This window comes from Perissodus microlepis, chromosome 10, assembly GCF_051167445.1.
Source record: "Perissodus microlepis isolate ML-2025 ecotype Zambia chromosome 10, ASM5116744v1, whole genome shotgun sequence".
NCBI classification, from domain to species: Eukaryota; Metazoa; Chordata; class Actinopteri; order Cichliformes; family Cichlidae; genus Perissodus; species Perissodus microlepis.
The window spans coordinates 7578974-7594656 of NC_140470.1; the positions used below are offsets into that span (position 1 = coordinate 7578974).

General features: G+C 39.1%; 1 protein-coding gene and 1 non-coding gene across 2 annotated transcripts; both read left to right on the plus strand.

Annotated features, from left to right (window-relative positions):
- The first annotated feature begins 3523 nt into the window (after positions 1–3523).
- Positions 3524–3597, plus strand: trnan-guu (transfer RNA asparagine (anticodon GUU)). The gene has a single exon. It is a non-coding gene; the product is annotated as a tRNA-Asn (tRNA).
- Positions 3598–4654: 1057 nt separating this feature from the next.
- gusb (glucuronidase, beta) lies at positions 4655–11439 on the plus strand. The gene is given in 12 exon segments (XM_084941629.1): positions 4655–4870; positions 5447–5632; positions 6066–6247; positions 6632–6774; positions 6962–7149; positions 7278–7430; positions 7526–7704; positions 8448–8594; positions 9627–9708; positions 10735–10911; positions 11001–11136; positions 11309–11439. Coding segments are annotated over 12 exon segments (1920 nt in total).
- Positions 11440–15683: the final 4244 nt, after the last annotated feature.

Here is a 15683-nt window from a genome sequence, read left to right on the forward strand (position 1 = left end):
TATGTATATGTATATGAGAGAGAGAGAGAGAGAGATCTGATATAGATCAGTATCTGAATCTGTCTAATATCCCCCGAATGGATTGTTAATTTATAAATTCACCATATTCATAAACGTCTTAATAATAAATTCTATATTCTGTTACCACATTATTTGTGATCAGTGGGTTTGCAGGGTGGGTGCTGGGGGTCTTTAGGCTTTGGCCCCCACCCCTGCCACCAGAATATTTTTAAGCAAGTGTTTGCAACTTTAATTTGAATATTCAGTATCCCACCATCTGCCCCCCCCCCCCCCCCCCCCCGCACGCGCACACAAACAAAACACACAGTATAATTCACACCCTCATTAAAGTGAATATTATTTATGCCATTTTACACCAACGAACTCAGATAGCTAAGGATGAAGAACCTTTTGTTCTTTAAAGAACCATTTGAACCAACCTTCCTTTCATATCAAAAATCCTTGAAAGAGTAGTTGTCAAACAGCTAACAGATCATCTGCAGAGGAATGGTTTATTTGAAGAGTTTCAGTCAGGTTTCAGAGCTCATCACAGCACAGAAACAGCTTTAGTGAAGGTTACAAATGATCTTCTTATGGCCTCTGACAGTGGACTCATCTCTGTGCTTGTCCTGCTAGACCTCAGTGCAGCGTTCGATACTGTCGACCATAATATCCTATTAGAGCGATTAGAACATGCTGTAGGTATTACAGGTACTGCACTGCAGTGGTTTGTATCATATCTATCTAATAGACTCCAATTTGTGCATGTAAATGGAGAGTCCTCTTCACACACTGAGGTTAATTATGGAGTTCCACAGGGTTCAGTGCTAGGACCAATTCTGTTTACATTATACATGCTTCCCTTAGGCAGCATCATTAGAAGACATAGCATACATTTTCACTGCTATGCAGATGACACCCAGCTCTATCTGTCCATGAAGCCAGATAACACACACCCATTAGTTAAACTGCAGGAATGTCTTAAAGACATAAAGACCTGGATGGCCGCTAACTTTCTGCTTCTTAATTCAGATAAAACTGAGGTTATTGTACTCGGCCCTGAAAATCTTAGAAATATGGTATCTAACCAGATTCATACTCTGGATGGCATTACCTTGGCCTCCAGTAACGCTGTGAGGAACCTTGGAGTCATTTTTGACCAGGACATGTCCTTCAACGCACATATTAAACAAATATGTAAGACTGCTTTCTTCCATTTGCGCAACATCTCTAAAATTAGAAATATCCTGTCTCAGAGTGACGCTGAAAAACTAGTTCATGCATTTATTACTTCCAGGCTGGACTACTGTAATTCATTATTATTAGGATGTCCAAAAAACTCACTGAAAAGCCTTCAGCTAATCCAAAATGCTGCAGCAAGAGTACTGACAGGGACTAGAAGGAGAGAGCATATTTCTCCTGTTTTGGCTTCCCTTCATTGGCTTCCTGTTAAATCCAGAATTGAATTCAAAATCCTGCTCCCCACATACAAGGTCTTAAATAATCAGGCCCCATCTTATCTTAATGACCTTGTAGTACCATATCACCCTATTAGAGCACTTCGCTCTCGCTCTGCAGGCCTACTTGTTGTTCCTAGAGTATTTAAAAGTAGAATGGGAGGCAGAGCCTTCAGTTTTCAGGCCCCTCTTCTGTGGAACCAGCTTCCAGTTTGGATTCGGGAGACAGAAACTATCTCTACTTTTAAGATTAGGCTTAAAACTTTCCTTTTTGCTAAAGCATATAGTTAGGGCTGGACCAGGTGACCCTGAATCCTCCCTTAGTTATGCTGCAATAGACGTAGGCTGCCGGGGGATTCCCAAGATGCATTGAGTTTTTCCTTTCCAGTCACCTTTCTCACTCACTATGTATTAATAGACCTCTCTGCATTGAATCATATCTGTTATTAACCTCTGTCTCTCTTCCGCAGCATGTCTTTTATCCTGTCTTCCTTCTCTCACCCCAACCGGTCGCAGTAGATGGCCGCCCCTCCCTGAGCCTGGTTCTGCCGGAGGTTTCTTCCTGTTAAAAGGGAGTTTTTCCTTCCCACTGTCGCCAAAGTGCTTGCTCATAGGGGGTCATATGATTGTTGGGTTTTTCTCTGTATCTATGAAGCGCCTTGAGGCGACTTTTGTTGTGATTTGGCGCTATATAAATAAAATTGAATTGAATTGAATTGAATTTGTAATAGCTAAAGAACCATCTTCAAAATAAAAAGGTTCTTTGATGTATGATGGTTCTTTAAAGAACCATAGAGACATCTGAAGAACCATTTAAGAACCGTAATTTTTCTGAGTGTAGGGTCAAAAAAATCGGATTTGATGCGCTTTCGCCTGCAGTGTGAACGTAGCCTAAGGGTTTTCACTTAAGCAGCATTTGTCCTTCTCCTCTCCTGGATCACAGGAGCTTTCTTTAGGTGTCTTCCCAGCCTTGACAAATGTCCAGCTGGGCTGACCACATTTACTCAAGCTTTTCTTGACGTGACATTCTTTTGCTTCAAAAACGCTGATGAACAGGGGCTGATTGGGACCTGATGAATGTAAAAACAAAGAATTACCAGATTTATTTGTATTTTTTTACCTGATTTTTGTTTCTGGGAGAAATGAGGACATTTGTTTTGAATTTCGATGGAACAGTGGGAGTATAATGTCCTCGTAAGTAGATATCAGGCCCTTGTAGAGCAAAATTTTGTATTTTGGTCTAGACTACCCAAACTGTGATGTCCACATATGTGGACGCCAGGTCCTAGGAGAAAACTTTAACATATTTAAATGATGCCTTCTCTGTGTGGTTAATGAATGGTGAAATTAAAAGTGTCACATAGGCTCTTACAAGTCTACAAGTGCAAAAAAAAGAGGACGGTTGGTCACCCTAGATAAGTAAGATTTGGCATGTCAGGGGACTCATTGTGCAGTTTTCTGTGGCAGACGCAACATAAGGTATTATCTTGCCCTCCTTTGCAAGCTCAGAGCAATAAAATCAAATGCTAAATGTCAAATACTGTTACAAAGCTTTGAGATTACAGTTATTTACGGTAACTGACTGTTAATGTTTAAACCCTAAATGTCCCAGGTTTTGCTCAGTTCACCTTAGAACAGCACAAACTACTGGGTCAAAATATCTGTCATTGTAATTTTCACAATTCCTGGAAAGATGTTCAGTCTACTAGAATGAATCATTTACTTTCTGCTGTTTACTTTCTTCTCTTGTCACAGAGGGTCGCCGATTGAACAGTTATCCAAATAGCATATTTTATAGCTCAGAAAATTTAATGAAAGCCTCGAACTTCCAGTGAATGTTATTTGTTGTACTTGCTGAGTAAATCCAAAAATCGTAGATATCTTTTAACTCATTTTACCTTAATTTTTCACATTTTGGTGAAGCTCACTCATATTTGTTATAAATTAAATAAAGTCATTTTCCTCGTATTGGTTCGGTTAAAAAACACAAAGACAAATAAACTTGTTTCACCGTTGTCATAGTTCTGTCTTTCTATATTTCCTGAAGTGTCGCCCAATTTCATCGAGTCTCTGTGGCGCAATCGGTTAGCGCGTTCGGCTGTTAACCGAAAGGTTGGTGGTTCGAGCCCACCCAGGGACGTGCTTTTCCATAATTTACTTGTACGGCAAAGGTTCTTTATGTTATATTTAAATTCATTTTCACATTCATATTCACAGATAAGGAAGAATGTGTTTAACACCATATTTCTCTGTGGTGAAAACAAAATGGCCTTAAAATGGTAATGGTAAATGGCCTGCATTTGTATAGCGCTTTACTTGGTCCCTAAGGACCCCAAAGCGCTTTACACTACATTCAGTCATTCACCCATTCACACACTGGTGATGGCAGGCTACATTGTAGCCACAGCTGCCCTGGGGCGCACTGACAGAGGCGAGGCTGCCGGACACTGGCGGGCGCCACCGGGCCCTCTGACCACCACCAGTGATGCATAATTTTGATATTTCGAAGGCGTCTGTTATTCTTCCTGCAACTACAGCCTACGCTTTGCGACTGTAGTAGTGGCTGTTCAGTGTCTCTTTTTTAGTTTTAGTGTTTAAATCACAATCTCCTTATTTTAAAAAAAAATCTCTGTATGATGATGACAGTGCAGGAAACCATGTTTTGTCTCCTTTCTTGTCACTAAATATAATTTAAATTTTAAGAAACGACTGCATTTTTAAAACGATATGACTTTGGCTCCCAACAGATTTTAGTATTGGTTTTACAGTTCTAAATACTTTTTTGATTAGAAGTTCTGTTGAGAATTGTTATTTAAATATTTATTTATTTTTGTGGTACTTAATGTTCTTATTTGCTCTTCTTGTGTACAGGGCTCTGTGACTGTTTCTGAAAAGCCCTAAATAAATTTACTTAGTTTCAAACAGTTCAAACAGTTCTCAGTGCCTTTAGCTTTGGTTACTGTTGTTCGTCCTGCTTCATGCAAGTTGAGATGACTTTTTTAGAACTTTCTGTTAGTTTGCGGTGTCCCCCTTTTGTCCAGACTTCACCTGTTTCGAAACATCTGCCCTTTGTAATCTCGGAGCATAGTCGGAACATCTCGTCACCGATATAAAATAACGGCTGCTGTCATGTGACCCCAGAACAGGTGATAAAAACTGTGTTCCTCTCTGAGAGGGCAGTAGGAGAGGGCTTCAGGATGTCTGTACCTGGAAGCCTCGCGGTGCTCCGTGTGTTGTGGCTGCTATCAGTGTTTGGCACGGTGCTCCCGCTGGACGGTGGCATGCTCTTTCCCCAGGAGTCCTCCTTCAGAGAGGTGAAGGAGCTGAACGGGCTGTGGGATTTCAGGGCTGACGGGTCCCCCAACAGGAACGAGGGCTTCGAGAAGGCTTGGCACAAACGTCGGCTGACAGAGGTGAGCGGGATCAGAGGTGATAGGTCAGATGAAACAAATCAGTCTACGTTGTTTTACTGTTGACATGGATACAACGGTCGCATACAGTACTCTCTGTAAACAAGAACTTTTAAACATTTTGCAATTATGTAGAGTTATACCAAAAAAGAAAATCTAAAATAAAATTCGAATGCTTTGAATTGAATACTTGAGGAAGTATCCTTGGTTTTGGTGTTTTCAATTTTTTTTTTTAAGCTTTGAAACTGAAACTAAACTGAATTAAAAACAAAAATTCAGACCCCCCCCCCCCCAAACAAAAACAAAATAACTATGTAAACAACACAGCAGTAAGGCATACATAAACTTATCAGTTTGACTCACAGTGGTAACTAAATATTAATAAGTCTCATCTTGTTAGGGCCAGACTCCCAGGAAGGGAGCTTACCATGACCTCAGAGAATCAAAATGACCTGAATTAGATGAATATGTATATTGTCTACTTTAAAATTAATAATAAATAATATAATATAATAAACATGGCTACCACGGGTATCCCTGTAAAGTCCTGTCTTCTTATTGTTGTTTTGTATTCTTTAGACGGGCCCAGTGATTGAAATGCCAGTTCCTGCCAGCTACAATGACATCACACAGGACCCCACACTGAGAGATTTCATTGGCTGGGTGTGGTATGAGCGAGAGGTGGCCGTGCCTGCCCGCTGGATCTCCAATGAGGGAACAAGAGTAGTTCTTAGAGTGGGAAGTGCTCACTATTACTCAATAGTGGTGAGTATCACCTGCATCTTTTATGAGCCATTCACTCAAAGTTTGAATAAATTCAAATATAAAAAGTTATCATCCGCCACAAAAATCATTTTAAAAATCATGTTGTTTATTTGAAAATATTACAGAAAAACACATCATGTAACGAAACACGTTTTCTTGAAAAAATATGCTTACTTTACAAAAAATCTGGTACAGCAGCAGATGAATTTCTTGATATAAGATCTCACCGACTTAAGAGTTTGCTTAATATTTTGTTTTCAGTGGGCAAAAAAGTCTGGACTGTTTAGAACCTAAACTCATTAAACCTGTGGATTAACGCTGTTGTCATACATGTAAATGTATTGTTTCAAAATACATCCTTGCTTCATTTTAAATGAGATTGTGTATCACTAAATTTCAGCTCATGTAAAACGGTGATCATTCTCTGTTGCAGTGGGTGAATGGAGAGAAAGTGACAGCGCATGAAGGTGGCCATCTTCCTTTTGAGGCAGAGATTAGTAGTTTAATCCGCAAGGAACCAACAAAGCCATGCAGAATCACCATCGCGGTAAACAACACCCTAACTTTGGAGACTCTTCCTCCAGGCACCGTCCAGTACATGAATTACAGCAGCAGGTAGGCTCTTTCTTTGGTTCATGTGTTTGTCCAACCTAATATTATGGCAAAGCAAGTAATAGGCACGCTGGTCCATTTCACACTTTGCCTCTCCAAAACATGAAATGTACACGCAAACAGAAGTTGCAGTAAGTTGCAGTAAAGGACCTGGAATGTACGTCATATTTTTTTTGCTTGCCTTTACATATATTATCTTCTCCTGCTAGTAATGCAACTTCTGCATGTGTGTCCTGCAAAGCGTGAAATGGACACAGTGGACCAGAGTGTCTATTACACATTTTGTGTGATACTGGGTTCTTTTTGACTTCCTTGCCACACTTCAAAACTTTAAGCTGATGCATCAGTGAGAATGTAAATGACAAGAAGACTGTGTTTGGTCTGCAGGTATCCTGATGGGTTTTTTGTGCAAAACATTGACTTTGATTTCTTCAACTATGCTGGGATTCATCGTTCTGTACTGTTGTATACTACTCCTAAAGTGTATGTGGATGACATCTCAGTGGAGACCAACTTCATGGATAACACTGGTAAATTAAATTAATTAATACAGTGATGCACAGTGATTTAAAATCCTTACTAGCACAAAAGAATTTGTAAGCAGGTAAACTGATGTACAAAAACTCAGAGAGATTAGCATCCGCATCATATACATCAGACTTTAAATGTGCAGTTTCTGTCTATTCATTAGATGTTGCTGTTTCCTCTGCATTGTAGGTCTTGTCAGATACAAAGTATCTGTTCAAGGTGGCTTCAGCAACACTCTGAACATTACTCTAATGGACAAAGATGGCCACTTTGTGGCCTCCTCCAATGGGTCATCTGGAGGGCTTAAAGTGGTAGATGTGAAGCTGTGGTGGCCGTACTTGATGCACGAGAATCCAGGTTACCTTTATTCTATGAAGGTAAGGCAACATGCTCACAGGCATGTAGGTGTGTTTCTGCAGTGTGATGTGGTTTGACTGAGCATTGCCACTCGATTTGTCAGGTTGTGTTGTTTCGATTATTCTAACATTTTCTCTTCAACATCGAGGTCCACCTAATTGCAGTCAGTGAGACATCAACATATGAGGATGAGTATACTCTGCCAGTTGGTATCCGCACAATAAACGTTACCAACACCCAGTTCCTCATTAACAACAAGCCATTTTATTTCCATGGGGTCAATAAGCATGAGGACTCTGACGTAAGTACCCCTAGAAGGATGAAACTCCTTTAAATTTTGCAGAAAATAGGCTCCAATGACCGTATGTTTACTTTTCTGGTTTTAATGTGTTGTAGATTCGTGGTAGAGGCTTTGACTGGCCCCTAATTGTAAAGGACTTTAATTTAATGAAGTGGTTAGGGGTCAACTCATTCCGTACCAGCCACTATCCCTATGCTGAGGAGATCCTGCAGATGTGTGACCGTCATGGGATTGTGGTGATAGATGAGTGCCCAGGTGTTGGCATCAAAGACATGTAAGTGTTACCACACATATCTGTGTGACCTTTGGATATGTTTGAGGGTTCAGTAAGGTCAAAAGTGAAAAATTCTGTTTGCCACAGCATATGAAGACATAGAGAAAACTGCACATGCTGTCCAACACCACCCCTGCTGAAACTCTTTATGAACTTCATGCTGCCCAAGTTAGAATTGCCAAAAAATGTTACACACTATTGTGACCAATAGGAATACTGCATGAAATGACATGTGATTGTCATAGACTATAAGCATTCAGTCTGCATATCAAACTTGACTTCATTCCTAAGTTAATTACAGCTATGTCACACAGTGTATCTGTCACGGTCTGGCTGGCAGACCGTGGGGATATGGGGAATGAGGACCCAGGCGCGGTGCTCTGTGTATAAACAGTGCGTTTATTTACAGTGATGGAAAAACATGACAATAAATCCCGTCGCTCAGACCCAGGACCCTGACAGTATGAGACAATAAGATGACTGTCTGCCATACACATGTTTAAATTGGAGTGGGTTTTTTTTCATATTTTTTTAACTGACGTTTGTCCACATGTTTCAGACCTGAATGTGTACAGTACTCATAATATTACATTTTATAATAAAAGACTAACTCACAATAGCTGAACTTTACTGGAAAGCAGAACAGTTGTGAGTTAGGTCTTCACATCTTGCAGTGTGGATGGATCTGAGTCGTTAGTCTTTCAGCTCAGGCTGAGTTGTGTTCTTTTGTGCCTTGCTGATAGTCGCAGTTTTCGAAACGCCTCTCTGTCTCACCACTTGGTTGTCATGGACGAGCTTGTGCGCCGGGACAAGAACCATCCCTCTGTGGTCATGTGGTCGGTAGCCAATGAGCCCGCCTCAGAGATGCCTCCTGCTGAATTTTATTTCAAGTGAGTACAGGTTATTTTTCTTTTGAGGTGTAAAGCTCCAATTATTGCCACCCTTCAAATAGTCATCACTGCACAGATAAGCAACATGATGTTGGATTATTCCGTTTTTTTGAAAATGTAAATTCTGATGTTTATTCTACTTCTCAAATATGTGCTTTATCACACTGAAGGTGTAACAGTAATAACTCTTAAAATCCTGGTAGAAAAGATCAGTTTGTCTGTAGCATCTGATATCCATCTGATAACTGGTATGAGGGACAAAGCTAGTTAGGCATGAGTAACATAATGTAGTTTTTTAAAAAGTGGATTTTGTTTTACAAAAAAAACCCAAAAAACCCAAAAGGTGATCATGGAGCCCTAAGAAATGAAGTGAACAGAACTAATTAGAGCTGAAGTGATGAATTATTTTTTTTAAAAAGTAGAGTGCTGATTTTGCATAGTTTAGCCATTAGAAGGTGCAACTCTGCAACATCCCTGTTGTTTGGAACCCCACAAACACAAAAACCAGCTGATCCAAGCAGAGTGTAGTGTAAACAAGTCATGTTTGAGAGAGGAAAAAAATGATCAAATAAATAAAAATTGGCTGATATTTTGGAATATCAGCTTTTTAATTCACTAAATATCATGTTGAGCTTAAATATTCTGTATCCTACTGGCCCTAATTGTAATGGCAACAAAATATAACAAACTAACATTTAAAACCAAACTAAATTGAGCATAAAACAACAAACAATTGAGCTAAAAAAACAAAAAAAAAACAAGCAAAGAAGAACTTAGAGACAAACACTAATGTAATTATTAAGAAACAAACATTTATTTTAACCAAACAGAAATAAGACAACTAAATGTCCAACTAAGGAAGGAAATTTAACATTTAAAGTAAATAATTCCAGCCAATTCCCCATAATGTAGCAACACTTGGTATGTCCCAGACGGCATTTCCTGTATTTAGTACAGCTGCATTTCAAGACACATCTTTTGCTGATTTGAGCCCAACATCAAATCACTTCCTTTTTTTCTACCCCCTTACAGGACTTTGATTGAGCACACACAAGCTCTGGACCAAACCCGACCTGTGACTTACGTCACAATCGCTGAAGCTGACATGGGGTGAGTTTCTTCATCCTTCACACTAATGTCAACATCACATATTAAACAAAGTCTACACATCCCTTTCTTTTTTCAGTTTCCAGACTCTTTATTTGACACATCGTTGATGATAATGGTGTAACAGAATTTGCTAAGTAGCACCTCTGTTATAATCATGTTAAAAGATGAAGTTTGTACTAAGTGGAATGAATCACATTGAGTGCTTCAGGTCTGAGCCCTGCTCAAGATAGCAATTTAACTAAGTTAGTTAATTAACACCAGATGAGCAGCTCACAAAACCCATGTTGATTTTTCTTTTTAAGTCCTAATAAGTCATAGTAAGTAAATTTAGTCAACTGAGTATAGAATAATAATCCTTTAATTGTCCCACAAGGGGAAATGTGGGTGTAACAGCAGCAAGAAAGACACATATACAAACAAACAGTACACAAGACACAGAACAGAAACATACACAATTTTTACATATTTACATCAAGGACAAGGACATATGGACAAGGAGTATGTTTCACCCTCTTTGGAATATTATTGTTTACATCCATTTCCTCAGTTTTGTCTGTATTGATCTTATACGCTGAGTAAAGACGAAATTCAGAGATAAAATTCTTCAATGGAGATAATGATGAGTGTGGTTCTGTTAGTATAGTAAAACATCATCTGCATACAATAAGATTATATGTGCTTCGTCTTGACTTCTATGATGCGGTTGTTATCCTAAACTGAGAGTGGAGTTCTGATACCACGATTCACCTAGGCAATGAAGAGATGAAGAGCAGAGCCTCCAGTTTAATGCAGTGGACCGAGGAACATTAATGCATGTCAGTGTGGGGCATGGTGTTTATTTTAAAACAGAAGCGGCATGCACTCATTTACCCAACTTGAAACTGGTTGATAAAAAGCATCTTACAGATTTTATTATTTAAAGGGTGATTGCAAGAAAATTGTGTGATAAATATTTAATAAATAATTGTAAGTCATAACCATGTTGAAGAATACTTCTGAATCCTTTTCTGGGTTATTTTTTTTTCTCTAGGGTCCCTATGTAGATGTAGTGTGTGTAAACAGTTACTTTGCCTGGTATTTTGATCAAGGCCGGTTGGATATCATTCCTCTTCAGCTGAGCACTCATTTTGAAAACTGGTACAGAAAGTACCAGAGACCCATCATCCAGAGTGAATATGGAGCAGATGCAGTTCCAGGGCTTCACATGGTAAGAATACACTCACTCACTAACTCACTCACTCCACTCACTCACAAGTCAGTTCCGCACCTTTAACAAGTCTTACTGTCACTCTTTAGGATCCACCCATGATGTTCACTGAGGAGTACCAGAATGCTCTCCTGCAGAGCTACCATGATGTGTTTGACCAGAAGAGGAATCAGTATTTCATTGGTGAACTCATCTGGAACTTTGCAGACTTCATGACATCACAAGGTACTGCAGCTTCAAAATAAAGCAACCTGTAGAACCAGAACTGCAGTTAAATACAACAATAGCTGAAGCTCTAGGGAAGCAGCCATTAGGTTAAAAACCAGAGCTTTATTTATTCAGCTTATTATATTCTGCACTGTGACAGTGTTCTTGTCAAACTGTGTTGTGTCTGCAGGAATCTATCGTGTGGTGGGGAACAAGAAGGGTATTTTCACCAGGCAAAGGCAGCCCAAGGCAGCAGCGTTCCTCTTGAGGAAGAGGTACTGGAGGCTGGCTAATGAGACGGGCAGACTGCTTCCTGACTGACTAAATAACTCTGATCACTCTGAAACTCTGATGGTAGCCAGTCTGGGAAATAGTCAACACTGTGTAAGCAGTATGCTGAACCAATACTGTGATATTGTGTCTGAACAACATCTGTGTGTGTGTGTTTGTGTGTGTGTGTGTATACATATTGATCTTAACTAATGAACTTTATAATACTTTATTCCAGCTGTAGGGAACATTTTATAGGTCTACAGTGATTGAAAATAGACTCTTGTGCCTTATCTATTGTGAAGTTCACCTTTTCTAATTAAAGCCTCAATTTAAAAAAAGTCTGACGCAAATTATAAAATATAATATCATAAAACAGATTTTTTTAAACTGCAATAATTTGCAAATCTCATAAGCCTGCATTTTATTCATAATAGAACAAAGAAAACATATTTACTGTTTAAAGTGAAACGTACAGAATTGAATGGCAGTAGCACATCTTGTAAAGAACCAATTGAATGCACCAACAAACAAACTACCTGAACAACCAGTGACTTAGCTCTCTCTCCCCCAAAGATACCAATGAATCTCTCTAAATAAATTACACTGTCAGATACGTCCCCTTCAAGCCCCCTACCAGGAAAGTTCAAACGAAATTAATGCCACTGGAAAGCAGGCTAAAACCCACTAAACCAGTCTGTTTTTAAAGAGGACAAGACCTCATTTTGTCATGAGCCAACCCAGAATTCAGACAAAAGGAGAGACCAAAAAGACCACAGAGTTTATAGGACCAAAATATATTTAATTAAACTGACTGAAAATTTTAGAACAAGTGTAGTGTAGTGGGTGCATGGATGCTTGTAAATTATAGCATATATGCAAGAAAATTGCTCAACCGAATGGGAAGAAGAGAGAACAAAACTCTTTTACATAGCAGGCTTCAGTTCTTTGTCAGTGTCCTGGGGAAAGACATGGGATGATTATCACCTATTGCCAATAGGAGGTGCCATAAGGGTGACCTGATACTGGCACATAGATGTCTCCAGACATGGACTCTAATCAATCATGTGAAGTGTGGGTAAGATGGGACAAAAGTTACTTAAGATTTATTTGAGATTTCATGTCCAGTGGGGAATGATCAAAATTCTGGCACACAGCTAGCTACAAAAAAGCCCTTTCACAAAAACTCAAAAGCTTCAGAGTTTAAAATCGCTAAGGCTTAGATTCAACTCACCAAAGGTAATGTTGATCCAATCCAGGAGGAGTTAAAGTACAAAGCCTGAAAATTGTGAAAATGCCAGAATTACACCTGACATTTAAAGTGGCTGACTTCCTGTTGGGTTTAAGATATGGCTCCAAGAGACTTTTTTGAAGTTGTCAGGACATTCCACAAGGCTGCTAAATTTCAGACACGTGGATGAAATGTTACAGTATAAACACTTGTAACATTTAACTACACATAACACTACATTTTAAAAATAATAATAATAATAATAATTTTGTAGGTGGCACTATGACCCATAAAACATGAAAGCCTTTATCAGTTTGGAGGTATGTACCAGTTTTCATGACTTCTTAGGTTTTTCAAGCCCCTCAACAGCATCTTGTTTCTTTATGCTGAATTCCCATGTTAGGATTCACTGTTGAATGAGAAATCACACTGTTCATGATAAAGCACCATGAAGGTCTGAAGTTTATTCAGACTGCTTTTGAGGTGGATGTGGTCAGCCTGAGTGTAGCAGTACATCAGAGTATAAAACATCATTTTGTGTTGCCACTAGGTGGTGCTCTCACTATTGCTTGCTATTGATGTGTTCAGGTCAGGACTGGACAATCTGTCTGAGTTAAAGCAAGGTTGTGTTTCATTCGAAATATCAAAATTTGCACCAGGGTCACACCCTTTGTTAGAAACTGACTGTTTTCAAAATAAAGCAATACCAACTCCTTGAGGCTTTTCTGACCAAATTTTAGATAGCTCAGGTCAACCACCCAGTCCCCCGAAGTGTAAAACATGACAGTTTCTGTTGCCACTAGGTGGCGCTATGATTGTGATTTAATGTTTACATATGGATCTGTTATTAATTTTAATATGCATAACTCAATCTCTGTGTTACAAAATGTTAAGAGTTTGAGCATGTTTAGGTGCTCAAAAGGGTGATTTATTTGATGAAATAGTGTGTATGTGTGTGTGTAAATGAAAATAAACACTTGACACTTTTGTAATGAATTTATTAAAGACAATCTACTCAACATGCAAACAGTATCTGATTTAATTATTTTCATCATATGCAGTGCAGTTCAGGAGTGGACGGTGCCGCCGTCACCATTTTCAAAAAAGACCACAGACACCTAAAAGGTTAAATGACGTATCGATCATGGATGGTGGCGTGACAGCAATCAGACTGTTCACTATCAGTGACTCAGGCTGTACCGTCATCACGTGGTTGACCTTTGAGTTCCAGCAGAACAAATATTAAACATTTAAACTCGTTACACTAGCCTACCTGTCAGAGTTATTGCTGCAGACATTTTCCATTAAAATGTACTTTTCATAAAACAGAACTGTTTTGATTGCTTTTCACTTATTTCAGGCCCGTTTTTCCAAACATTTAAGGCTTTTTTTTTTTTCAATTGGTCCAACTATAAGAGATGTTTACTTATCAGGTTAGATACATGTCATTAAACACTAATCTGCATCCGCGATTACACTGCTATTAAATTAATGAAATTCAGCTGGCGTGACTGAGACACATTGGAGATACTCTATGCTCACATACTGTTACTAATGCTGTTATGTTCTGTGCTGGTTTATTTCATCTGCATTAATGATTCACTATTCACTAACCACACAAGAAAAAAATAGTAGTGGTCAGGCACGGAGTAATTTACAAAGAAATATCTGTGTTTTATAAGCTGTCTCTTTTAGATCATGTACTTCCTAGCCTTACATGTTACTGCATCTTGCTACAGTGTATTTTTACTCCTCTAACTCCCTTATTACCATTTGCATATCCTGGAGCTAACGGCAGCGTTTGTCCTAGATGTCGTTCTAGAGGCAGAACTAGTTCATCATCCAGGAGCTGTTGTGTGACCCTTTGTGTTCTATAAAGGCTATTGAAGACACAAAGTTTAAAGTTTACTCATAAACTTTCCTCTGTGGTTCTCTACATAAAATCTCAGTATTGGAAATCTCGTTTATCTAAAGTAATCAGTCATTTTCCATAAACCTGCTATTTTTTCAGTCATGGTGATCATCAAAAGGATATTCTAAATTAAAAATAAATTAAAAGTTGAATGTGTCTCTTGTGTTTAATTCTGAAGGGTAAGTTTAGAATAAGGAATTCCTGACTGTGACATTAGACTCATGTCCAGTCTCCACCACCCACCCTCCTTTGCCACTTACAGACATTGAACAACCTCAACCAAACATGAAAATTCCACTCTAAATCTCTCTAAATCTTCAGTGTCTTCATCCACATTCTGCCTATAAACAGGTTTGGGTAGGATAGGTACTCAAATCTCATAGGTCATCAACAGCAATCAAGTACTCCACAGTGAGTGTGGTGAATGACACAAGGAGTCAAACAATCCCAGTCCCTAGAGCACCACCTCTCTCCCACTGTGCTGTGAAGTAATCAGAGTACACTCCAGACTCTGATTTCTCCACTCAGATACTGGAACCTTCACAAACATCTTAGATTCTGAGTTACTACACCTCTCCTCCTGACTCGAGGACCCTGATTGCCAAATGAAATGTAAAAAGTTTCACCTGAAAAAAAGACTTTAAAAACAAGTCTTACTTGTTCAATCTTTGTCAAAGTGTTCTGTCATCAACTTTATCTTTAAGCAAGCTAACTGAGCCTGAGGTGTAGCTCTTGGCGGGCTTTGTAGTTACCAAGCATTGCAGTCTGACCTTGGGGTGAATTTACTGGCATGTCCACTCCTGGGAAGACTGGCGACTGTCTTGGATGTTTTCCACCTGTAAATAATATTTTCCACTGTAGAGTGATTAATTTGAAATGTTTTGGAAATAGCCTTATAACCTTAACCAGACTGATGGGCACTAACAATTGTTTATCTGAGACCACAGCTGATGTCATTCCCCCTTGGCATTCTGTAAACACACCCACAGATGCTCCAGACCAGCAAAAGTGCACTTTTTAAGTGCTTTTACAGAAATGCTCATGTTGCCTCCCTAAGATGATAACCAGAGGGGCAACTGGCTTCTTGTTCGACAACGTGTGGTGCTGTGATAAAGAATAGAAAAAGGGACACACGTTGAGGTAATGTTAGTT